Source organism: Mirounga angustirostris, unplaced genomic scaffold (assembly GCF_029215605.1).
Source record: "Mirounga angustirostris isolate CCGP_5_RB_7025 unplaced genomic scaffold, mMirAng1.0.hap1 SCAF_6, whole genome shotgun sequence".
NCBI classification, from domain to species: domain Eukaryota; kingdom Metazoa; phylum Chordata; class Mammalia; order Carnivora; family Phocidae; genus Mirounga; species Mirounga angustirostris.
Window position 1 is genome coordinate 149,737,181 of NW_026991714.1, and position 25,077 is coordinate 149,762,257.

At 46.2% G+C, this 25,077-nt stretch overlaps 1 protein-coding gene across 6 annotated transcripts in view; it reads left to right on the plus strand.

Annotated features, from left to right (window-relative positions):
* Positions 1–25,077, plus strand: part of DOCK1 (dedicator of cytokinesis 1) — a 489,580-nt gene that overhangs the window by 383,866 nt on the left and 80,637 nt on the right. For all 6 annotated transcript variants that reach the window (XM_064595456.1, XM_054508462.2, XM_054508463.2 and 3 more), the window contains 3 exons: positions 6,265–6,343; positions 11,174–11,274; positions 21,181–21,239. In XM_064595456.1, the coding sequence (XP_064451526.1) occupies positions 6,265–6,343; positions 11,174–11,274; positions 21,181–21,239 (239 nt within the window). The remainder of the gene's footprint in view (positions 1–6,264; positions 6,344–11,173; positions 11,275–21,180; positions 21,240–25,077) is intronic.

The window sequence follows — 25,077 nt, forward strand, 5'->3', positions numbered from 1 at the left end:
CAGTGGCTTTCTTGCTATTTTTCCCTGTGTCGTAATGAGGCACCTCATCTTCCAGTTTTATTGGCAGCAAATACTGGGTAACAGAGATGCTAGAAAAGCCCGAGGCTCCATCATGATAAAGTCATTTTAGCGACTGTAATTGTGCCAGGAACTTCTAATAGTTAAATTGGTTCCTGATTATGTTCCACTTGCTAAGTTCCCCTCCATTCAATTAACACATAATTATTTAGGACTCTGCTACTTTTTTGCTCTGCACATACTGCTTTCCAATAGGCAGCTTACTGGGAAGGTGTCCGATTGGAGCCCACGCAGCATCCAAGTCCCTTTCCGTGCAAGGACAGAGCCGGGATGTGGTCCCAGAGGCAAGGCCTGAAGGACTCTCTCGGTGAAATGCTCGTGGTTGAGGGGCTTGGAATCCCGAAGGTGCCTCCTGCCACTGAGCCTCGCTCCTCATGCCCAGCCTGTCGCCTTTTTTTTTTTTTTTTAAAGATTTTATTTATTTGAGGGAGAGAGAGAGTGCAGGAGCAGAGGGAGAGGGAGAAGCAGGCTTCCCGCGGAGTAAGGAGCCCGATGCAGGACTTGATCCCAGGACCCTGGGATCATGACCTGAGCTGAAGGCAGATGCTTAACTGACTGAGCCACCCAGGCGCCCCCAGCCTGTCTCCTAAAGACGTGTGCCCAAGTGTAGGACTCTACAGCAAGTCTTCTCCTTTATACCAAATGCTACTTAACATTCTGTAAAGTGTCTGTGGAGGTCATCGTGTTAAAATGACTCCGGACTACGTGGTGATATCTCTGTGTTACCTTTAATCTCAGTGTTAACAAAAACAAGACCCCTACGTCCTAAGTTCACAGTTCAGAGGGCTCACAGTTAGTATTTTGCTTTGCTGGTTGAAAATAGGAGAATCTCAAAAACTTGAGCCACTTTCTGGAGGTCCTGTAGCTCAGTGTTTACATGGACGTGAAGAAGATACGTCAATAGATAGATAGATGATTGACAGGTAGATGAGAGATGGTTAGAAAGACTTCCTGAAGGTCTGGTAGCTAAATGTTTACACGGATGTGAAAAGATAGGTAGATTGATTGATTGGATTGATTGGTAGGGAAGGAAAAAGAGAGCTAGAGAGATAATGGAGAGATGATAGAAAATGCATAGAAAGAAGTGGATCCAGACTGTAATTGGATGTGTGGGGGGTGTGTGGACAACAATCCATCACATATCTGACACCATTAGGAATTATAGTAGGCATTTTGTTTCTAGTGGGAGCTCACTGTGGTTAAGTATCCAGGTAGAAGAGAAGGAAGTCAGGAAAACTTCCTGTTTGTTTGTTTGTTTGTTTTGGTTGTATGAGGTTTGGGAATGAACTCTATCTGACACTGACCCCTAAATGATCGAAATTGGGGAATATTGTAACAGGATTTGTAAAGATGATGACTCTGACATCAGGGAGACAGGAATCGGTTACCAAGAAGCATGAAATCAAGTCCTCTCCTTGCGGCCATTAAAAATAAAATTTGCAGTCATTTGCTTTGAATAATTTGAGAAAGTGCATCTAGACCTTATGGCTTTTTAAATCTTTTTGAGATGACATAGTTTGCCTGTGGGTCTCTACATTATTTATTTGTGTATTTGGTTTTATCTTCCAAGATTTTAGGTTATAAATAAAGCCATTCAAAGGTTAAAAATGATTGAAAATAACTCTATTAAATATGGGCTCACACTTTTTCTTAATGGTTTTGACCACTTTTGCATCCATGAAAGCATTTCATTCTTACGCCATTAGCTTTGTTTTTAGAAATTACTTAATCCTCCCGGCTATGAATAGACATAACTTGTTTGGCTCACAGAGTTATGAATCTTTTTCCCCCGAGTCCGTCACTTTTCTGGCAGAGGAGAAGTAGTGCCAGTCTGTACTGTTGCCCACCTTCCACTGCCCACAGGCTCTACCCCTGCAGCATCTCACTCTCGTGCTTCTGGGAGCTGGGACTGTGGGGAACATTGGGCGTGAGCTCTCTTCATTGTGTCCTGTGCTCCTGTACAGTAATGTTGAGTGGGGGAGGGTGGATTCTCTCTCTGCATTAGGCTCGGGGTTTGTTTGTTTGTTTACTTGTTTTTGTTTTGTTGTGTTTGCCTGGTACCAGGCCTGGACACACCACTGGCTGTGAGAGATCTGTTAGTGCAGGGAGAGGCCAAAGATTCCTTAGATCAGAACACTTCAGAATATTCATGGTGCCGAGGGGTCCTTTTAAATGATTTGGGGGATCCTGATATGTAAATGACAAGGTTCCTGTCATCAGGAACAAGTTCCAGAGGTGGAGAGGAGAATGAGGGACCAGCTCTGGAGGTGGAGAGGAGAATGAGGGGACCAGCTCAGGAGGTGGAAAGGAAAATGAGGGACCAGCTCTGGAGGTGGAGAGGAGAATGAGGGACCAGCTCTGGATGCGGAGAGGAAAATGAGGGAACAATGCCCAACCATAAATGCCAAATGCCTAATGAGAAATTTGGTTAACAAGAAACTCAAAATAGCTGAACCCCACTGTGGACAACCTAGTCAGAATGTAAGGACTCCATGGAGATCAGGGGCTACCAAATATTCTAGCCTCTCTGTGCCCTCTGATTCGGGTCAGAGCCTGATCTTCTGGGCTACACATCCATCCATCCATCCATCATCCATCCATCTGTCATCCATCCATCCATCCATCCATCCATCCATCCATCCATCATCCATCTGTCATCCATCCATCCATCCATCCATCATCCATCCATCATCCATCCATCCATCCATCCATCCATCCATCATCCATCCATCCATCCATCCATCCATCATCCATCCATCCATCCATCATGCATCCATCCATCCGTCCATCCATCCATTCCAGTGACTGACACCTAGGGGGCATATGAAACTGTGCTGGATCCTGACTTAGCATTGCAGGCACATGAGTGAATAAGCAGACAGGATTATTTGGGAACAGTCTGGAGGGCTTCCTTGTCCCTGAGCCCAGCTCTAGCAGTCACCAGGGCCGCAGAGCCAGCCCATTCACACTGCCCTCCCTCTCGTTGCCTCTTGAAAAAAAGGACTTGATCTTGAACTGTGTCGAACCTGCCTGAACTCTTCATTTCAGCCTGGGAAGGTGTCCTGTTGTCCAGTCGCTCAGCTTAACTCGCGATCTTTCCATACTGAAAGCAGATTTTTATGCAAAAGCTTTTGATGTGATTTTCTTATTTATTTTCTCTAGTTTGACATTTATTAAAAATAACCCATGAATTATAGCAGATAGTAGATGTTCTCATGTAAAAGTTAACCCCTGTTTGCTTCTTCTTCCCTAGTTAGAGCATTGAGTCATCCTCAGATGGCCTTGGCATTGCTCAGTTTTTAATCCCATCAAGTGTGGGCTCTTGGGTATATATAATTTATGTGTGTCCTGGCTGGTTCTATAGAAGGTGTGTGGGCCTGGGTGCGCTGAGCTTGAGCAGCTCACCCTTGATGGCCCTAGTGACAGTCTTCATTTGATCTTCCCTTTAGTTATCCTGCTGCAACTCACATTCTGTGTTATTTGCTTTCTGTCCTTGCTTTTTAAAAAATTTATAGTGAATCTAAATTATAAAATCTCTCTCAGCCCCTCGCTTTCTCAGTTGTCAGTTCATTAAAAAGTTTTTATTTGGCCTTCATATTATTTCAGCATGGCATATTTAAAAAAAAAAGTCATTTTGAGAAATATCTTTATTTAACTGGCTGAAATTGTTCCAGAGCTTAATTAGAAGTAGCATATTGCAACTGTTTGGATGCTATCTTGAGGCAGAATGATTACCATGTAATAATAATGCATGTTCTAGTAAACTTGCCTTTATTGTCATAGAGGGCTGGAGGGAGGGTCTTCCTTCAAGCTCAGAAGGACCCTGAGGGGACCCTAGTCAAAAGCTGAGTTCTAAAACTGAAGGAAAAATTACGGGGTGGTCAGTAGCCCAGGGTTTTGTGCTGCATGAGAGCCCCACCCTCTAATGACGGAGTGGTCTCGCTCCACTGACAATCAGGAGACTTTCTCTGGCTGCTGGGCTTAATGCAAGTACAGGTCCCCAGATGCTCTCTGAACACGGTTGCCAAGGGTCAGAGGGGCAAGGCAGACCTTTTCTCTTTAGGCTTGCATCTTGCACTTCGAGGGCTAAACCTGGCACAGGAGACCCCAGCCCAGGCCTGGAGAGCTGATGAGGCTTGCAAGGTGTGCTACGATACAAGACATGTCCTAAATTGAGTGATTTTCATCCTGGTCCTGTATTAATTTGTCAAGACGCCCTTGTTCAGCTTTTCTCAATAAATCCCAAAATTTCAGCCATAAGAGCTACTTTTCAAATTGAACTGGGCCGCCTGTAGTCGTAATATCTGGCAACTCTCTGGCTGATGGATGCTGCTGCCCATTCTGTGCCCCCTGGCTTATGGACAAGGCCAGGATCCCCACGTCCCTCCACTGATAGTCACTTAAAGCACGGATGCCTCCTTTTTGGTTCTTTTGAATGTCACCAGGGAAGAATTAGATAAGTCTGGCCACAGTTTTTGTCAGCAACTGAGATGGCACACTCCATCACAGGCCATTTGTCACACCTGTTTCGGCCCCGGATCCAACCATAGGTTCCTTAATGAGATGCTGTCTGCAAACCCCTTTTCTTAGAGCTGTCTGAGTGTTCAAGAAGCTGCAATGTTGGGCAGGAGGTGGGGATCGAGACCTCCTTAAAGCCCCAAGGAGAGAGTCCCTTTCTTCCTCCTCCCAGGCTGCCTGGCCTTCAGGGGCTCTGGGACAGTCTGAGGTGGGCAGCTTCTCCAGGCATGCACTGCTAAGAGACCACGCTTTCGGAGAGCACCGGTTCCTGGAAAGTAACCTGGATTTTTCTTACACTCTCTGGCTGCTTCCTGCTGTCTAAACAGGGGAAGTGTAATTAAGTTTACTATCTGTGACCCAATGCTAATTCTCCTTGCATCCTGCCTTTATGCAGAGGGAGAAGGGTCACTTAAAGAGAAGTATCTGGACTGAGCTTTATTATTGTGAACACTCTCAAGGGCAATAAAACATTTGCAGGATGAAGCTGGTGGAAGGGTTAATCCTCTGGAGTCATTTATAACCTCTCAAATTACATATCCCAACATGGAAAAGTGAAAGTCCAGGTATTAAAGGATGTGATATTTTGCTGTGGGTGCTTAACAATTGTACATCATCAATGGATCAATGAATTACAATTCCTGTTAACCTTCTTGTCAGATCACTTACGCATCTACTATAGCTTTTTTATTTGAACAAGTCATTAGTTACCAAAATCAACATTTCCAACAGAGGACGAATGACACCAAGTAAGCCATACCTCCAGAATATGTCACCAGACCACTCCACGCCCGATAGATGGTGTATAACAGCATGTTTAAATGCTTACCTGTAAAAAGCCAGCTATAAGCAAAGGCCAGTTTAATAATGTTCCATGAAGACATGGTGACTTGGGAAGAGGATTTAATTAGCACCTTTTCCTTTTTTTAAAAAAAAAAAAATTAGGATAAAGAAGATGTGGTCCATATATACAATGGAATATTACTCAGCCATCAGAAAGGATGAATACCCAACTTTTACATCAACATGGATGGCACTGGAGCAGATGGTGCTAAGTGATTTAAGTCAAGCAGAGAAAGTCAATTATCATACGGTTTCACTTACTTGTCGAACATAAGGAATAGCATGGAGGACATTAGGAGGAGGAAGGGAAAAATGAAGGGGAATCAGAGGGGGAGACGAACCATGAGAGACTACAGACTCTGAGAAACAAACTGAGGGTTCTAGAGGGGAGGGGGGTGGGGGAATGGGTTAGCCCGGTGATGGGTATTAAGGAGGGCACGTTCTGCATGGAGCACTGGGTGTCATACGCAAACAGTGAATCGTGGATCACTACATCAAAAACTAATGATGGACTATATGGTGACTAACATAACATAATAAAAAAAAAAAGAAAAAATTAGGTCTTTTTAGTGATACTTTTCATATGTTACTTTCAGATGCTGGTATTTTGGTCTGTTTTATTCTGCATGTGCTAATTTTCTTGGTTAATTTGGAGCAAATCTGCATATAATTCTCTGGGCTTTTTATTGGCACAACCTCATGGCTTTTCACAGGACTTCGAGAGTTCACTTTCCAGACAGACTCGGGCTGTATCTAATTGAAATGCCAAACCTACAAAGGTGCCAGAGCCTAAGTGTGTAATTATGTAATTTTCTCTTGATCTTTCAGAGTCTTCCTGCGAGCGATTAATCAGTATGCAGACATGCTGAACAAAAAATTTCTGGATCAAGCCAACTTTGAGCTGCAGGTAAGAGAAGAGGTAGACATGCCCTTTGTTGGGAGATCATGCTAAAACAAATCGCCGGTCGGAGCCAATATCTTAGATTTCCAATTCTCGAACTTAATTGGTTTCCCATGCAAGGTATGGAAATGGAATTTACAAGATGTACTACTGGAACCCGAGGATTGAAAATCATGCCTTTGGAGTATTTGCTCAATTTAGCACGGAGAGCGATGGAGCAGTTTCAGAGCAAATGTGCGGAATCAGAGTGACAAATAGGGAGTTAGCTGGGAGGCCACCCCTATCTGCTATAGCGGAAGAGACTGTCTCAGACCCAATGTGCGGAGGGAGGGACCGGCAGAGGCGGCCAGGCGGATTTGCATCCCTGAGCTCTGCTGGCTTTGAGAACTTGGTTCTCCGCTGGTGCTACCTCTGGTGGCCTTTACCGGGCACAGACCCTACCCCACATGGCTCTGGGCTGGGTCAGCTGATCTGTCAGGGCACAGACCCTACCCCACATGGCTCTGGGCTGGGTCAGCTGATCTGTCAGTTTGCGCCCTGTTTCTTCAGGCCTTGCAGAGAGAGGCAGGGGAGGGAGAGGAAGGGTGTGTGTGTGTGATAACGATTGATGCTGCCTGGCATGATTTACCACACATCTGGTGTTTGTGGCTTTCAGTTTAATTGCACTCTGGGTGTATTTCTGCTAATAATGATTTTTTTTATTACTTAGCTTACTAAAGTTTCCTGGGCAGGACTGTTCACTGAGACAGGACCTATGCTGTATTTCTTTTATAATTTTTAAATGGTAAATGTCTGTTTTATCTGCACTGTGGAATATAAGTATATATTAATATATCAGGAACTGTAGATCTCGAAGTGTTACTATTTTTTACAGTTTTTAAGATTTTATCATTTTCTCTGCCTGATGCCTGCTTAGGCAAGTTTATCCAGACCTGTGCATGCTTTCTTTTGGCTTTTAACACAAATTGGATTATATCCTGTATTTTTTTTTTCTATTCCATCACATTTAGCAATAGACATGTACCGACATTCGGGAGGCCCTCCTGCACTGAGGAGGACCTCCAGGCTGTTCCAGTCTGTCCGTGTTACAAGCAATGCATCTCGGTGCTGCATTACTGTAGACAGGCTCCTGGAAGCGTAACTGCCAGGCCAAGTAGTAAGAAAGTGCACGTGAATGGGCATTGATAAATTATCCTCCTGTAGCGTTTTGCAATCCCACCAACCTTCTCTGAGAGCAGCCACTGTCTAAAACCATCTCTAGGACCAATTTCTTTAAAAACGTTGTCTCTTATTTTTGTTGGAATTTCTCTGATTGCTACTTAGGCTGAGAATACTTACTGGCTGTGTGATTTCTACTGTGAACCATCTGATCATTTCCTGTACTCATTTTTCTATTGGGCTATTTGTCATACTTTTCTCTAAGTTGAAATTCATAATATAGCCTATTCATGGGTTTAGGCTTATCACACAGAAATTTTTAATTTTTCTGCAGTTGAATCTGTCATTTCTTCTATGCCTCTTGGGTTTTATGTTTTGCTTGGCAAATCCTTCTTTGCCTCAGTGTTATAAATGTAGCTTTTTTTTTTTTTACGTAGTTAGTATGTGCTAATACCTTTATAATTCTGCCTTTTTTTTTTTTTTTTTTAACTTCCTGATGATTACTCTATCTGGGATTTTTCTATTTAGTGTTAGGGCTAGGAGTTTGAACTTAACTTTTTCCCATATCATTTCATGAATAGATTCGTCTTTCCCCATGATTTAAAATGCCACCACAGAAAACATAATTGCAAATGTATCAGTGTGTGTATCCATTCTACTTCCTGTGTCATGACCTTCTGGTTTTATACCCTGCTAGCAGAGCCAGAACTTCCTTATAGAGTGCCACTGCAAAATTATCTTGGCTCTTCTTTTGTATTTCCTTTCCTTTTTTAAATTTTTAAAATTTTTTAAGATTTTATTTGTTTATGGATCACTACATCAAAAACTAATGATGTATTGTATGGTGACTAACATAACATAATAAAATTAAAAAAAAAAAAGATTTTATTTGCTTATTTGACGGAGAGAGAGCACAAGCAGGAGGAGTGGCAGGCAGAGGGAGAGGGAGAAGCAGGCTCCCCACTGAGCAGGGAGCCTGACACGGGGCTCCATCCCAGGACTCTGAGATCATGACCTGAGCTGAAGGCAGATGCTTAACCACACTGAGCCACCCAGGCGCCCCTTTGTATTTCCTTTTCCATATGAAATGCAAGATCAGCTTGTTAACCTTACTTTTTAAAAATGCTGCATTTATTTTAATTGGGAATCCATTGAGTTTATAAATAAATGTAGGGGATATGTTACAGAATTGGGGGGAATACTTTGCAGTATTTCTTTTTTTCCCATCCCATACCGGAATATTTAGGTCTTCTTTTTGTGTCCTTCATTAGAGTTTTCCATTTTATCCATCTGAGCCTCACCCGGTACCCGCTGGGTAGGTTGTCATGGATGTGAAGAGTAGCTGCTGCGAGTGTGGGGCTCCTTTTTCCCAGCATGTCCCGTATCGCTGCTCTTGTTCACTGTTTCATGAGGAAGGTCCCGAGGCTGCTTCCCTCATGCCCACACACCTCAGCAGCCATGTGCTCTTTGGGCCAACATAGCACCTTGGCCCTTGGCAAGTGTGCAGTGCATAGGGATTACTGTTCCACCCTGAGACGCCCCCACCCTCCCACCCTCGGTGGCTGGCTTGGGTGCCACATGGCGAAGACAGCCTTCAGTGTGAGCTCCAGGGCTGCTCCGACCAGTCACATTTTTATGTTCTTACATCCTGTTCTTCACCGCACAGTTCTGTCTACTGACGCCTCCTTCTCCCTGAACTCATCAACCCTGAGGGCTGCCTGCCACTTCCCCTTCTGCGTCCTTGTGCTCCAGCCCAGGCTGCCTCCCAGGCCTGGCAATACAGCACAAAGGAGTCTTTACCTAAGCCCACCCCCCCAACCCCCAGTGTTGTAGTGTGTATTCCTACAAACAGGAACTTTCCCCTGCATAACTACAGTAAAGCTACCCAAACCAAGCTTAACAGTAGTACTACCATCTAGTCCTCAGACCCCGTTCAAGTTCAGACATCCCAATACAGCTGTCATGGCTCAGCACCAGACAGGTGGGGTCACTGGGCATACCTCAAATCATGCATTGAGTACTATTTTTTGGCTTATATTTTTATGTGATTTTTTTAAAGACTTTTTTTTTTAACATTTTATTTAAGAAGAGAGAGTGCACGAGAGAGTGAGCATGAGCAGGGGAAGGGCAGAGGGAGGGAGAGAAAGAGAGAGAAGCAGACTCTCCGCTGAGCAGGAAGCCCAACATGGGGTCAATCCCAGGACACCTGACTCGAGACTGTCCATCCGCTTCACACATAACCCATGGCTTTGGGCGAGTCTCTGCACCGCATCTGAGCATCAGGGGCACAGCGCTTACCTGGGTAATCCTGCAGCGATCAAATGAGCTGCTGTGTTACTAAAGAAAGTGCCCAGTTCATGAAAAGTGTTAGGTAAATGGAAGAGCACACACTCTTACAACTCTGCTCTAAAATTCCCACTTACTTCACGGGTGACTAAAAATAAAGTCGCTACTGTTAACACCTTATTTTTACATAGTCTTTTGCAGCTATCTCATTTGATATAATAAATAGTATTCCTGTAAAGGAGAAAACCAACACCCCCAGATTTCTTCTAAAGACTGTGGAAGGCCTTTTGAGCTTGGATGTATGATGGGAACTCTGTCCAGGCTCTTTCCCTCCAGGAGCAGGTGGAAGCCCCCCAGACCGTCCTCTGGCACACAAACATGGTGGGTGTAGGAGTTATGCGTAAAGGCCAGGAGTATGTCCAAATCATTCCCATTGGTGATCCAAGAATTCTTCCTGCATCTTGATGTTCTCGACCTGGTCATAAACACTGACATAACCAGGGGTATTAGTTCTGTGACTTTAGGAATCTATGCATATGATGTTTTTAATTAATTAATTGATTGATTGATTGATTTTGGGGGGAGGGGCAGAGGGAGAGGGAGAGAATCTTAAGCAGACTCCCCGTGAGCATGGAGCCCGACGCAGGGCTCGATCTCGGGACACTGAGATCACAACCTGAGCCCTGACCAGGAGTCGGACGCTCAACCCACTGAGCTACCCAGGCACCTCCATAATGACATTTTTATAGCAGCGTGTCTGGGTTACCGTGTTTAAGGAGACAGAGCTTCCACGGTGCAGAGCTTTATAACAAAGTCATTTCATAGTAAATTGTCTGTTAAGCACATATCGTCTATAAGTCTTTGAAATATAAAATGTTTGATGTTTTTACAACTCTTTTCCTTAGTTACCTAGTGTTTATGTACATTTTTGGTATCTGAAAAAGTCATAAATTACAGAAATTATGTACTAGTAAAGAAGGGGCTCCATGATGCACTAGTAACAGGAGCCAACATTCTCGTGTCCTTTCCGCACGCTCGGCAACCCCCAGAAGCCTCTGCCCCCATTCACTCCTGTGATCCTCTGACAGCCCCAGGAGACAGGCACTGTAAGACTCCCCCTTTACCTCTCAGGAAACCGAGGCACCAGGAGGTTAGATTAGTTGCCCGAGGAAGTGGCAGAGGTAGAATTTGAGCACGTGCACTGTGACCTTGGCGCCCACCCCAGCCCTGAACCACACCGTGGCTGGCTGGCCAGCCACCTGCATGGAGTGAGTGTGGATTTCTAAACATTTCAGAAGTGTGTGCAGAGCAAATGAGGAATGCCTCAGAGCGTTTTGAGACCCACTATTAAGCTGTTCAGCACCTCAGCATCTCCCCCTTTTTGGTTTTCAGCTTTGGAACAACTACTTTCACCTGGCTGTCGCTTTCCTCACTCAGGAGTCCTTGCAACTGGAGAATTTCTCAAGCGCGAAGAGAGGCAAAATCCTTAACAAGTAAGTCTGCGTCCAGTCCCGAAATCACGGGCAGGAGCCTGCAATTCTGTTAGCATCATTTCTGCGTAGTCTCTGAGCCAACTTGGTATGCAAATTGAGATGTAATAATCATGGTGTCAAGAACGGTTGGTTTCAAGTCCCGAATCTGGTGTTGCCTTTTCTAACCCACGAATCAGGACCTCAAACTGCAGGGTTCGTTCTGGTGAGTTCCGAGTCTGTGTAGTTCACCATTAGCACCACCCAGAATGGGAGTTTCAGGAGGATAATTGCCTCTGCCCTGCACCATTCTGATGTCTTTCCACATGTGCTATTCTTTATCGTCTGCTTGTGCAGTGCTCCTTCGAGAAAGGAAGCATCTCGTGCAAGCTGTTGGCACAGTTGGGATTGTTGAAGAACTCCTTCAGAGTGAGAGCTGCCTGGGGTTTCCTCCTTTGTGAGAGGCCACCCATGTCATGCTCTATGTGGGAGATCCGAAGGGCTGGACTAGTCCTTGGATGATCCTAACAAACCTCTCGGAAGCCCCGCGTCCCTGCCTGGGTCCTTCAGCTCTGTGTCCTGCATGGCTCCTGGCCCAGGACAAAGAAAAGAACGCTTGCGGGGCACCTGCCTTCGGCTCGGGTCATGATCCTGGAGTCCCGGGATCGAGTCCCGCATCGGGCTCCCTGCTCGGCAGGGGGTCTGCTTCTCCCTCTGCCCTCTTCCCTCTCGTGCTCTCTGTCTCTCATTCTCTCTCTCTCAAATAAATAAATAAAATCTTTAAAAAAAAAGAAAGAAAGAAAGAAAAGAACGCTTGCATGCTTTCTTTCCACACTTTAGGTGCCCTGGAGGGTTTTGCCGCCTCTCTTTCTGCCTCGGTTTCCCTGACTTCTCTCTTCTCTGAGCGCCCCTTTTATAAAGGCTTTAAAGATTTTATTTATTTATTTGACAGAGAGAGACACAGTGAGAGAGGGAACACAAGTGGGGGGAGTGAGAGAGGGAGAAGCAGGCTTCCTGCCGAGCAGGGCGCCCGACTTGGGGCTCGATCCCAGGACCCCGGGATCACGACCTGAGCTGAAGGCAGATGCTTAACGACTGAGCCACCCAGGCACCCCTATAAAGACTTTAGAGAAGAGTTCTCTTATTGCTCCCACATCTCTGTGTCCCCGGTCCCTGTGTGTCATTTCATAATTCCTCTGCCTTACGTTGACTTTTCCAAGGCTTTGCCCCTCCCTGACGTTAGCGACTCCAGAGGGAGTCTCAGAAGGTGACAGAAGCACTGCTCAGCGCCCCTCGTGTTTTGTGAGCGCGTCTCTCACTTGCCACATCAAAGCACATCATCCCCGCAGAGTAAGAATTGTGTCAGCAAATATTTATCAAACAGGTATGCCAGTGACTTTCCAAGCACTCCGAGTGCATTTTTCATACATGGTCATTAAAACCAAAACAGAAACTGTTCATTGGGTCTCCTTCTCACCCTTACTTTCCAGAAGAGGAAGGTGAAACATGTTCTAAACAAGTCACATGACCAATGCCACACACCCGGTCATTCTAACCCAGGCAGTTCAGAACCCTAGATGTTCACCCGCGCTGCTCTTAAAACCTTAAGTCCTTCCATGGTCCTGTCTACCTCAAGGTCAGCCTCCACCCGGTCATATTCCTTCATGCTTCCTCCATTGGGGTGGTTCCAGTGGGTTGGCCGTGGATGCAGACAACTGTCCATTGTTCAGAAAAGGGGAATGCACCAGAAGGCTCCGGCCAAGCAGGCGCCCGCCGGTGACTGCTGGGAAGGCAGAGCCGGCCTTCGCACAGCCCACTGGGGTCTGACTGCCAGCCCCGGCTCAAGAGACAGACGCCAGGTGGCACCTTCTGGGGACTGGCTCCATAGGGAAGCTTCCGCTTTGCCACATTTACATCTTCTCAGGGCTCACATGAAGTGAGGGGTGGTGACTGGTGGTGGTTGCTGTCCTTCTTGTTTCAATGCGCCCATGGTGGAAATTTCCATAGTAGAAGCAGAAATAACTGGCACACTCTGAGCACCGTGCAACTTTCTCACAGCCAGCCCCGGATGCCTGGGACGCCTTGTTATCCAGCCCCGTGGAAGGACAGCTGGGCCATAGCAGGTGGATTCAATAACCTACGTGTGCGCGGGGGTCACTGCGGGGGAATCCAGACCCGGCTCCAGCCGACAGAACAGCCCGTTCTCTGCCAAGCACACAGCACGGCCAACCCTTCAAGATGCCTGCAGGACAAGAGAATTTAAACCAGAAATCTGTCTTAAAAGAGCTGGCATCTCCTGTGAGGTTTTTAGAGTAGAACCATTGATTCTGAGCATTTTTCCAGGCCAGGGCCGGGTGGCTCTGCACTGGGCCTTCTTTTGTCACGTGAATGTTAACAGTCTAAGCTAAAGCCACGTCGATACACGCATTAACCACAGAGGCCCTTGACCGCCAAAGAAAACATTTGCTTCCCACATAGCCCTGTGCTTTCAGAGGCTTCAAAGCCAAGGAAAATGTAACACGGCCAGCTGGTGTCTCCCCTTCCAGAGCCGCAGGGCTTCTAAATTGAGCTCTGGGTCTTCTCTTCCTCATAACCGTCGCAATAAGAGGCTCCAGATTTTCCCTTTGAAATTTTCTCATGGATTCCCCAAGGGGAAAAAAAAAAACCTCCTAAGTGTTTTAGAAGTTGTCTTTGCAGGACTCTGGCAGGACGGCCTCAGCTCCTGTGCAGCCTGAGGGGCCCTCTCCCAGGGACCTAGGCTCAGTGTGTGGCCGTGACCGGCCACCAGGGAGAAGTGTTCTCCGGGTCTAAGACCAGTGCTTGTGGCCCGGGAGGCCGTGTGGCTAAGATGCATGGCAGGTTCAACAATACGATACAACAAGACGTGCTTGTATTCGTCGCGCCTCTGTCTCTACCTTAAACACTTTTTATTTGCTGCTTTATTTCTAAATACCAAAATCTACATAAGACATACTTGAGGTCATCCTACCCAAATGCTTAAATTTTCCCAGTGCCTAGAAAGGTTTTAATTTGCTTAAAATGGTGCTAGTGAAAAGGGCCTGGGTGCCTGCTCTGTGCTCAGGGTCTTGGTGCTCGGGATGCAGAGGTGAGAAGTTCACGGTCTCAGGCAGGTAGGTGTGCAACAGTAACAGCAATCGCCTGAGGTATCAGTGCTCACCGGGCGCCTCGGCAGACTGCAGATGGACGTTCGGGAGTGAACGCGGGGAGCCCCAAGGCCTCTGGTGGGAGGGGCTTCCAGGGTGGGTGGGGAAGGAGCAGGGAGGTTACCAGGTTGGTTGACTGAGCCACAGTCAACAGACCACCAGTCCCCAAAGGGGACATCAAGTCCCAGAGGACATGGCCTGCTCCTTGAGCAGAGAGATGCTCTGGATTGTTGAAGCGTGAGTGAGTGGCTAGACCCTGAGGGCTTGGCATGGGCAGAGCGGGAGGCCCAGTGATCTGGGAATTGACCCCATGGTCTCAGCAAAGGGCTGGGTGCTGACGCAGAGCACAGTGGAGGATAATTCACTCGGTTGTCTTTTTCTAGATAGAAAGCCTGCAGGCTCTGAAAGCAGAGCCATGCCACACCCATTGCGGAGCCTCTGGCTGCCTCCCTTTGGGCCAGTCTACTGCTCTAGGGTTCCTGAAGCCAACCAAATGCATCTGCTTGAGGGCTTCACTGAGGAATCCCCCTCCCCCCACACCCTTCACACCCCTGCCTACCCTTCTCTTCCTCTCTGCCAAGCCTGCAGCAACACCTGTCTGCCTGGCTGACAGCACGGTGGCCCCAGACAATGAGAAAATCCCAGTGTCAGAAGATCTGCCTGTTCATTCCTTCTTGTGACGCTCCCCGTCCTCCTGATGGCCTGGGTTGGGGAGGTAATTAGGATATTCATCCCAGAGACTTTGCCCAACATGCATGGGAGTAACATAAAATAATGGGCCATACCGTGCAGAGAACTGATTATGTCAAACCCAAATTGAGTATAAGATTTTCCAATGAACCACAAAATAAATAACCACCAGGAATCAAAGTCTATAATAAGAAAATATATCTGACTCAGCCTTCAGACATCCTTGGTGCTAGGACTCCCAGCAAAGGACAGAGGTGTCGCTGGCGTTTGAAAACTGACCATCACTTCTCCCCGCCCCATCCCCCCACCCCCACCCCCAGCCTTTGACATTACGGGGACTTAGGAAATGTGAGTCAGATATAAAAAAGTTGGCTTTTCATTAGCAGGCAGCTTGACCATGTTAGTATGCAGGACATGTGTGTCCTAGTTGGGACAATGTGACCCATGACTGCAAACAGGCTTCTGTGTTCAGGACCAGACTTAGTCCTGGAAGAGAAAGGGGGTTTCAGGCCCTGGGCGTCCAGCATATCCAAGCATAAAAGGCTCACTTAAAATTTTCAGCCCGAGAATCAAGTTTAAGTGCCAACCCCAGGTTAGTGCATTTGAACCTATGTGCAGAGACCACCCTCCATGCAGACCCTCTCCTCAGTTGGTCTCCATGCTATTTCTCATCTTTATTTACTTATTTATATGTATTTTTTCGTGTAGAATTCACACCTTCTGAGAGGACAGGTTTCACAACCAGGTCGAAATTCCACATAAACAGAGATCTCCATCTTTCCGAGTGCAGGGTTCTGAGGTGTTTGTGCATTAAGTCGAACTAAAGACATTGCTTTTAGGGAAACTGAAAGAAATAAAGCTGCCACAAGCCCTGCTTTGCAGTGTGGGATGATCCGAAGCTGGGATTGTGGACCCCAGATTATAACAAGAAGTAGTTTAGAAAAAGTAGAGCTCATGTTTATGCACATTGTTTAAGAGACTCCAATTATTCAAAGTAAGTTCAGTCTAAACCCAGAATTAGCAGGGCTCCCAGGGAGACAGGTTTAGCCAACGGTGACCCACGGCAAGTCGCTGTTGGCAAAGGTAAGTGTCCCGTGTGCCTGGGCGACCCTGTGCCCCGTCCAACGTGGTAAACCTCAGGCAGCACAGGACACCATGGCACATCCAAGCCCTGTGTGTAATAAACTTTATTCCCGGGGTCACAGATGGGGTCCCACCTCCTCTCACCTCCCCCAGGGACTTGCCATTAAACCAAACGTGTCTCACTTCACCCATCAAGTCCCTCCAGTGACCTCTGCATCTGTCTGCATCCCTCAGCCTCCACCCACTCCCCACAAGGTCTCCCTCTTTCCTCTGTTCCCAGAACCCCGTGGAGATTTTCCTCCTCCTTTTTGGCCTCTCTGTTCCCTTGTCAGGCCCATAATCCTCCATCAGACCTTTCAGTGGGGGCGCTCCTCACGCCTTGGTCTTGGGTCTTCTCGTTCCATCCTCCCTCCTTCAGATGGCGTGTTTCAGCTCTGCATCTCAGCCCTTCCTTGGGTCACGATGGCAGTTTAATGGGTGTTTGTATTTGTTCCCTACAATCATCTGCCCTCACAGTTAACACACCCTGGGTGTCTAAAAACTACAGTTCAGGGGGCCAGGAATCCAAATCAAAGTGTGGGCAGAGGTGGTTCCTTCTGCAGGCTCAAAGGGAGAACTGTTCTGTGCCTCCCTCGGCTGGTGGTTGTCCCCAGGCCTTGGCGCTCCTGGTTTCTGGCTGCATCCCTCCACGCTCTTCTTGTGGCCTCATGGGGCCTTCTTTCCCATGTCTCCAAATCTTCCTCCCCTTGTAAGGACACCAGTCCTTGGACTCAACTCCCCTCCAACCTCTGCAATCCAGTATGACATCATCTTAACCTGGTGACACCTGCAAAGACCCTATTTCCAGATAGGGTCACCTTCACGGGTCCTGGGGCTTAGGACTTGAACATGTTATTGTGGAGGACACAATTCAACCCACAAGAGTCATGCCCAACATACTTTTTTTTTTTTTTTTTCAGTGAAATAGAATATAAGAAAGCATCAGAATTTACTGAAGGTAGTGAGGTTAAGTGTTATTTCATAAAACAGTTGTACACAGATACTTATATGTGTGCTGGTTAGTAAAGTAAAATGTATTTCTTATTTCAAAAGCATTTTGAAACTTAAACTTTAAAAGCTGCCTCTGTGGCCTTTGTTCACACTGCATCCCCCTTGGTCTCTTAAGAGGAAGGAGCAGGCTCTCTGTCCTCCTACCACACGTCCTCTTTTGGTCCATATCCTTACTTACCCACTCCCTGCCTCGGGGCCTTTGCACCTGCTGGTCCAGCTGCCTGGAATGCTCTTCCTTCCCTTCTGCCTGGATTACGTCTTTCCTTCTTCAAATCTGAGGGTAAATTATTGTCCCAGAGAATTGCCATGGCCAGCCTAGGCCCACTGTTCAACTCTCACTCCTCTGTTTTTCCTAAAGGACCATGATCACAGCCTTCATAGAACTGTTGTATGTACATATGTGTGTTGATCTAGTGTGATTATTTGTTTAATGTCCATCTCTGCTACCATGCTAATAGCCCCCCAAGGTCTGTGGACTTTGTTCTCCATGTTATATTAATATTTCCATATTAGCTCTGAGCCTGGCCTCTAGTGAGTATTCAGTAATTAACGAATCAGTGAGTAATGTTCCCTGAATGAATCAATGTAAATGACCATCGTAACCATGGGTTGCTGTGATGAGGCCTAGTGTGAGCTTTAAAGGAAGCACCTAGCCTGGCTCGAGTGCTCACTAGGACATACGAGGACATCATCTCTCTCATTTTCAAAAACTCCTGGGAGATGAACATCATACATCATTATCCCAGTACTACATATGAGGAGACTGAGGGTCAGAGTGGCCAGGTGACTTGCCCAGAGTGCTTAGATTTGGGCTCAGGTCAAGCCTTATCCCCAAGCCTGGGTTATCTCTGGTGGACATGGGTTTTCTGCTTCTTGGGTGAAGATTCACGAAACCAGGTGCTGAGAGAGGCCCTGGAGACCAGATTCATGCTATTTTAGCTCAGAGTTACAGACCTGGTTGTGGGATCCTATATTCACTTGGGCTATGGGAAGCTTGCCTCCTTGAGGCCCCCTTGGCCCCCATTTTGCAGGTGCTCTCTGACTTGTGTGTGGGCACGGTGGGCGGGGTGTGATGGGAAACGCCAGGTGACTCCAGCTCCCTGCTGCTATAGCTTTGTGGGGTCAGGCACGGCGGTTCACCACCGGGACTCTGCATCCTCAGTGGAGAGAGGGCCACGACAGCTTCTCTCTGCTCACCCGGTGGTCTTGTTGCCAGAGTCAGATGAGACCAGTGCCCTTTGAGAGATGGGACACGGCGCTGTGCCGTCGGGGAGATCCGGACTTGCCAGGCCCTGAGGCATGTGCCTTGGGGCAGGGCATGGGCCTTGGGGTCTGAAGACTTGGGTTCTCTTTCTTCTCTCCTTGCCTGTGACTTGGCCGAGTCCTTTGGCTTCTCCCTCTAGGACTGGTTCCGTTCCCTCAAGTGTAAGTTGTGAGAGTTGAACTTAGCTCTGCTCTGTAAGGCTGCCACCAGCCCTGGGAGCCTGTGACCAGGTAACGAGCATGAGCCCCGACACTCTCCATCACTGCTGCCCTCTCCTCCCCAGCAAGAAGGTATGAACAGTTCGGGAATCCCTCTTGAGTTCTGGTGATAGCTGTAACCTTACTGGGGGATTACGCTGAGACATGTATAGATTGAGTAGAGCTGCTGTCTTATTAAAACTAAAGATCAGTCTCGCTGCCAGAGAGTCAGTCTTGCCCCTCACCTTCTAGCTCCTTGCTCCCCTTGTTGTTACCTTTGTTCTGGCCCTAAGCACCTTTGTCTTATTTGGGTATGAAAATGGCATTTTTAGCCCCTTGCTACAACAGGCCTGACTCTAGTGAGGGATGTGCTCTCGGATCTTTGCTGATACCCCTGTCCTCAAAATACTGTGAAGGCATGTCATTTTCCATATCTGGGACAGGATAGCGTAACTAGAAAACGCGATCCGACACCCATGAGCATCTCACCCTCTGTCAGCACCGTAAGGAAAGGGGACGTCCAGGGAGAGGCAGGAGTGGTGGAGGTTCCCTGTCCACGTGGGCCTCCTGGCATCCAGGTGTCAACCCCAGCTCTGGAGAAATGGCAAATCACTGCAGGTCAGCAGACATTGGGTCACTCCGGCATGACCCAAACCGCCTAGCATTTTAGCCATTTTTCTTTTGTGAGAGATTCTTCCAGGATGAGAAGGAATGGCTTGGCTATTGAAAGAGTATTTAAAACTTGAGTTAGTCAGTCAGTGGCAGGCCAACGGCTGTGACCAGTTCGCCCCAGCTCCGTTGGGGGGGCTCTGGCCGGCTCTGTGTGCCGAGATCTGAACACGTACTGGCAGGCCCTGGGGGGTCCTGCCTGTGATACAGAGCTCCCTGGCTCACCAGACACCCACTCTCCTGAGAGACGACTCATCCACCTGCGCAGTGAGCACCAGCACTAGGTGTGAGCGTGGCTGTGTGCTCCGTGGTGCTTTTCCCCGGTGGATGCTGGGAGGAGGCCTGCCGTATCCTCTCCCCGTCTGGGCTGCTGGAGACCCTCTGTCATTTGTGCGGGAGCAAAATGGGAATTGGGAAACTGGATCAACAAGCCCAGGAAGGGTGCACAACTAAAGAGGGCTTTGATGATACGGACCGTGGGCGATGTGGGGTGCCACTTAGACATTGGAGGGTGCTCTCCTCTCACCCACGGGCTTGGTCCAGTAGCTTTGCTGAGTGGACAGGCCTCTCCTCACTGTGGCACTGGTGATGGGTGCATTCCCTGGCCGAGATCCCCCCTCTCTCACTCACCCAGTTGACCCACATCAGCACTCACCTGGTTGTCAGGCTGGGCTGGAAGGTAACTCGTTTACCCCCGAGGACAAGCTTGTCCTCACAGGAAGGGGCTGACGCTCCCAGGTCAGTTTCTCTGTCTGTACACGGGGCCGTGGGTCCATGCAGGTGCAGCAGCCCCGTGGTGACCTCTGTGACAGGGTTGCCAGGCGGGTTTCCCTGGTGGAGAGCATGTTGGTCTGCAGCCCTCTCCTGCCGAAAGTGACAGACGGGTGCTTAGGGCCCTAGAGACTTTTATAAGGTGGCAGCCAGCTATGGTTGTTGGTTTACCAGGAGGCTCTTTGCCTTGAAAGCCACAGCCAGGTCATCTGTAAGCAGCTTCCCTTTCCACATCAGCTGACGTGAGGACGAACAGAGCAGCTTGATGACCCAGCTGCTAAACTGTAATCCTGTACGATAATTGTGCAAATTATTATTTTTAATATAATCAGTTTTTTCCTTAGGCAATAGAGGAAAAAGTTAAATTGCTCACAAACTAATAAACGTTTATCTTCTGAAGCATCAAATTGTTTACTCATGAAACACACACCTCCTCTGCTGACCCTGTGGGAGGAAAATTAACATTATTTTCCCTGATAAACAAAAACAGGGGAATGTTTGTTGACATCCTTTGGTGCAGAGCTCTTCCTTACATTGAAAATACTAAAGAAGGATGGGAGATATTTGAAAGAGGCCTTCCCAGCTCTGATTGTCCACTCCAGGGCTTAATTTTAACATGTGAAAGCTGCTTTTGTGAGCAGGGTTGGAGGATGTCATTTGGTGTCTGCAGAGCTGGATGCTAAGAGCATGCTCTGAAAATGAGCTCCCCCTCAGGCCAGGGATCCAGGTCCTCCTTCTCTTGCCATTAGAGACTGAAGAAGGAAAATACTGCCCTTACTTTCTACCACCTCGCTCATGTTCCCACGGGGTGGGGGGGGTGGGAAGAGTGTTACATAATCTGGGGTGATGGGGTGATGGGTAGGTGACGCTCCCTCTGCTGGATTCTTCCTCCTTCAGTTCTCTTTGGTGGCAAGAGAAGCTTTGATACTCTCTTTGTTTGTCTCCGTGCTGGGAGACTTTCATTGCACTTAAAAATAATCTAAGTCTGATTTCCAACTGCTCAAAAGAGTGACTCAGCATTTCCCCTGTCCTCGGTTCTCAGGTATGGAGATATGAGGAGGCAGATTGGCTTCGAAATCAGAGACATGTGGTACAACCTTGGTGAGTAGCTGGGATTTCCGGGGAATCGTGGTGACTGTCACTGGCCCTGGCTGTCAGTGGTGCCGGGGCGTCTTGAAAACCTGAATTGCTTCTCTTCCTCAGAGAGCGATTGCTACCTTTGCAATAGTTGTTTTCCGTAAGTAAGAGGTAGGAAGAAAATCCGATCGGTGGGGCAAATAGAAAAATCAGTAGAGTGCCCCCTTATGTCAGGTGAACACAGCTCTGCCTTGAAATTTCTTTGCTTCCGGGCATCACTAACATTCCCCCAGTTTCTCAGGCATCAGACCAGGTAGTTCATCCCACTGTCACAAGGCTCACTGCTTACTGTCTTCAGCTTAACCCATTCTACCCTCAAAGGGGGTTTTTTTGCCTACTCAAAACTGGGCCCTGTATCTAGGTACACTGCCAATTGGGTGGTGGTAGTAGAACATGCTTACACGCTGAAATCACACTAGGGGCTTCATGTGTTAAGATGAGAAATTCACATAGGTGTTTGCCACTGCAAACGTCCCTCTTACTGCTGCTTTTGCTGCATCTCAAACATTTTGGTAGTTATTTTGTTTTCATTTTCATTTGACTCAATATATTTTCTGATTTCCCATTTGATGTCTTTGACCCATTGACTGTTGAGGAGCAGGCTTTATAATTTCCTCTATTTGTGAATTTCCCAGTTTTCCTTCTGTTTTTGATTTCTGATTTCATTCCATTGTCGTTGGGAAAGATACTTGGTATGATTTCAGTCTCCTTAAATTGGTTAAGAATTGTTTCATGACCTAAGATGTGACATATCTGAGGGACACTCCATGTGCCCTTGAGAAAAACGTTATTCTGTTGCTGCTGAGTGGAATGTTCTATGTATCTGTTAGGTCCATTTGGTCTATAATATTGCCTTGATCAGTAAATATAAACAACCTAACTTTACACCACAGGAACTAGAAAAAGCACAAAGCCTTAAGCCAGACGAGGGAAGAAAATAATAAAGATTAGAACAGAAATAAATGAAATCGAGAATGAAAAAACAATAGAAAAATTCAACACAACTAGAGTTGGTTTTTTGAAAAGATAAACAAAATTGACCAGCCTTTAGCTAGGTTAACTAGGAACCGAGGAGACATAGGTAAATAAAATCAGAAATGTAAGCAGAGCCTTTACAACCGATGGCACAGAAATAAAAAGGATCAAAAGAGGCTATTATGAATAATCGTATGTCAACCAACCTTGAAGAAATGGGCAAATTCCTAGAAACATGCAGCCTACCAGGACTGGATTATGAAGATATAGAAAATCTGAACAGACAGATGGTAAGCAATTAGCAATCTAAAACTTCCCAACAAAGAATAGCCCAGGACCAGATAGCTTCAATGATGAATTCTACCCAACATTTAAAGAATTAATGCCAGTCCTTCTCAGACTCTTCCAAAACATTGAAGAGAAGTGAACACTTCCAAACTCATTTTATGAGGCAAGCTTTACCATGATACCAAAGCCAGATAAAGCACTACAAGAAAAGAAAACTATAGGCCACTGTCTCTGATGAACATAGATGTAAAAATCTGCAAGAAAATACTAGCAAACTAAATTCAGCAGCGCATCAATTGGATCATACCCCATGGTCAAGTGGGATTTATCCCTGGGATACAAGGATGGTTCCACATACAGAAGTTAACAAAGGTGATACACTGCATTAACAGATTGAAGTATAAAAGTCATATGATTATTTCAATAGATACAGAAAAAGCATTTGATGAAATTTAATACCCTTTCATGTTAGAAACTCAACAAATTAGGTATAGAAATAATGTACCTTAATGTAATAAAGGCCACATATGACAAACCCACAGCTAAGATGTTCAGGAGTGAAGAACTGAAAGCTTTTCCTGTAAGATCTGGAACACAAGGGGCCCCACTCTCTCACTCCTATTCAGCATAGTACTGGAAGTCTCAGCCATAGCAATTAGGCAAGAAAAAGCAATAAAAGCCAACAAGACCACAAAGGAAGAAGTGAAATTATGTTTGCAGAAGGCATGATCTTTTATATAGAAAACTCTAAAGACTTCATCAAAAATGCTGTTAGAAATAATAGATTAAGAAAACTTGCAGGATACAAAATGAACGTGGAAAAACCAGTTGCATTTCTATACACTAACAACTATCTGAAAAGGAAATTAAGAAAATAATCCCGTTTACAGTAGCATCAAAATGAATAAAATACTTAAAAGTAAACTTAAAACAAGGAGGTGAAAGACCTGAATAGTGAAAGGTACAGAGTCTATGACAGAAATGAAGGAAGAAACAAATATATATAAAGGCATCTCATCTTTGTAGATTAGAAGACTTGATAGTGTTAAAATGTCCGTATTACCCCAAGCAGTCTGTAGGTTCAGTGCTATCTCCATCAAAATTCCAATGGCATTTTTCACAGACAATGAAAAAATGATTCTAAAATTCGCATGGAACCACAAAAGACCCTAAGTCACCAAAGCAGTCCTGACAAAGAACAAAAGTGGAGGCATCATACTTCCTGACTTCAAAACAGATTACAAAGCTACAGGAGTCAAAACACTCTAGTACTGACATAAAGGCAGACATAGAGATCAATGGAACAGGAGAGCCCAGAAGTAAACCTGCACATATATAGCCAACTGATCTTAGACAAGAGAGCCAAGACCACGCAATGGGGAAAGGATCACCACTTTAATAAATGTTGTGAAAACTGGATACCCACATGCAAAAGAATGAAACTGGACCCTTGTCTAACATCATACCCCAAAACTAACTCAACTAAAGACTTAAACATAAGACCCCCAAACTGCAAAACTCTAAAAGAAACCATAGGATTTGAAAAGCTTCTTGATGTTGGTCTTGGCAATGATTTCTCGGAAATTCCAGCAAAAGCACAGGCAACAAAAGCAAACATAGACAAGTAGGACTCCATCAAACTAAAAAGCGCCTGCACAGTAAAGGAAACAACAAAATAAAAGACACCCCGTGGAATGGGAGAAGACACCTGTAAACCATATATCTGCTAAAAGGTTAATTTACAAAATGTGTAAGGAAATCCTACAACTCAATAGCAAAAAACCCCACCAATTAAAAGATGGGCAAAGGACTTGCATTGACATTTCTCCAAGGAAGAAATGGCCAATAGATTTATGAAAACATGCAACATCACTGACCATCAGGGAAGTGCAAATCAAAACCACAGTGAGATGTCCCCTCACACCTGTTAGGATGGCTATTACAAAAAAAGTAAAAGATAAGTGTCAGCCAGGTGTACAGAAGTTTGAACACCTGCACGGGGTCGATGGGAATGTGGGAAACGGCATGGAGGTTTCTCAAAAAGTTAAAAATAGAACTCCCATATGATCCAGCCATCTCCCTTCTGGGTGTACATCCAAAGGAATTGAAATCAGGATCTTGATGAGGTATTTGTACACCCAGTTCATGGCAGCATTATTCATAATAGCCAAGAAATGGAAACGACCTAAATGCCCATTGATGGATGGATGGATAAAGAAAATGTGGTATATGTATATTCAATGGAATATTATTCAGCTTTATTTTTTTAGGAAAAAGGAAATCTTGCCAAATGCAAAAACATTCCACTTACATGAAGTTTCTAAAGAGTCATACTCTTAGAAGCCGAGAGTAGAACGGTGGTTGCCAGGGGTAGGGGTGAATGGGGCGGGGAGGAGGGAATGGGGAGGTATTGGTCAAAGGGTACAAACTTTCAGTTATGCAAGGTGGGTAAGTCTAGAGATCTGCTGTAGAACAGAACACCCAAAGTTAACAATACTGTGTCCTACATTTAAAAATTTGTTAAGAGGGTAGATCTCAT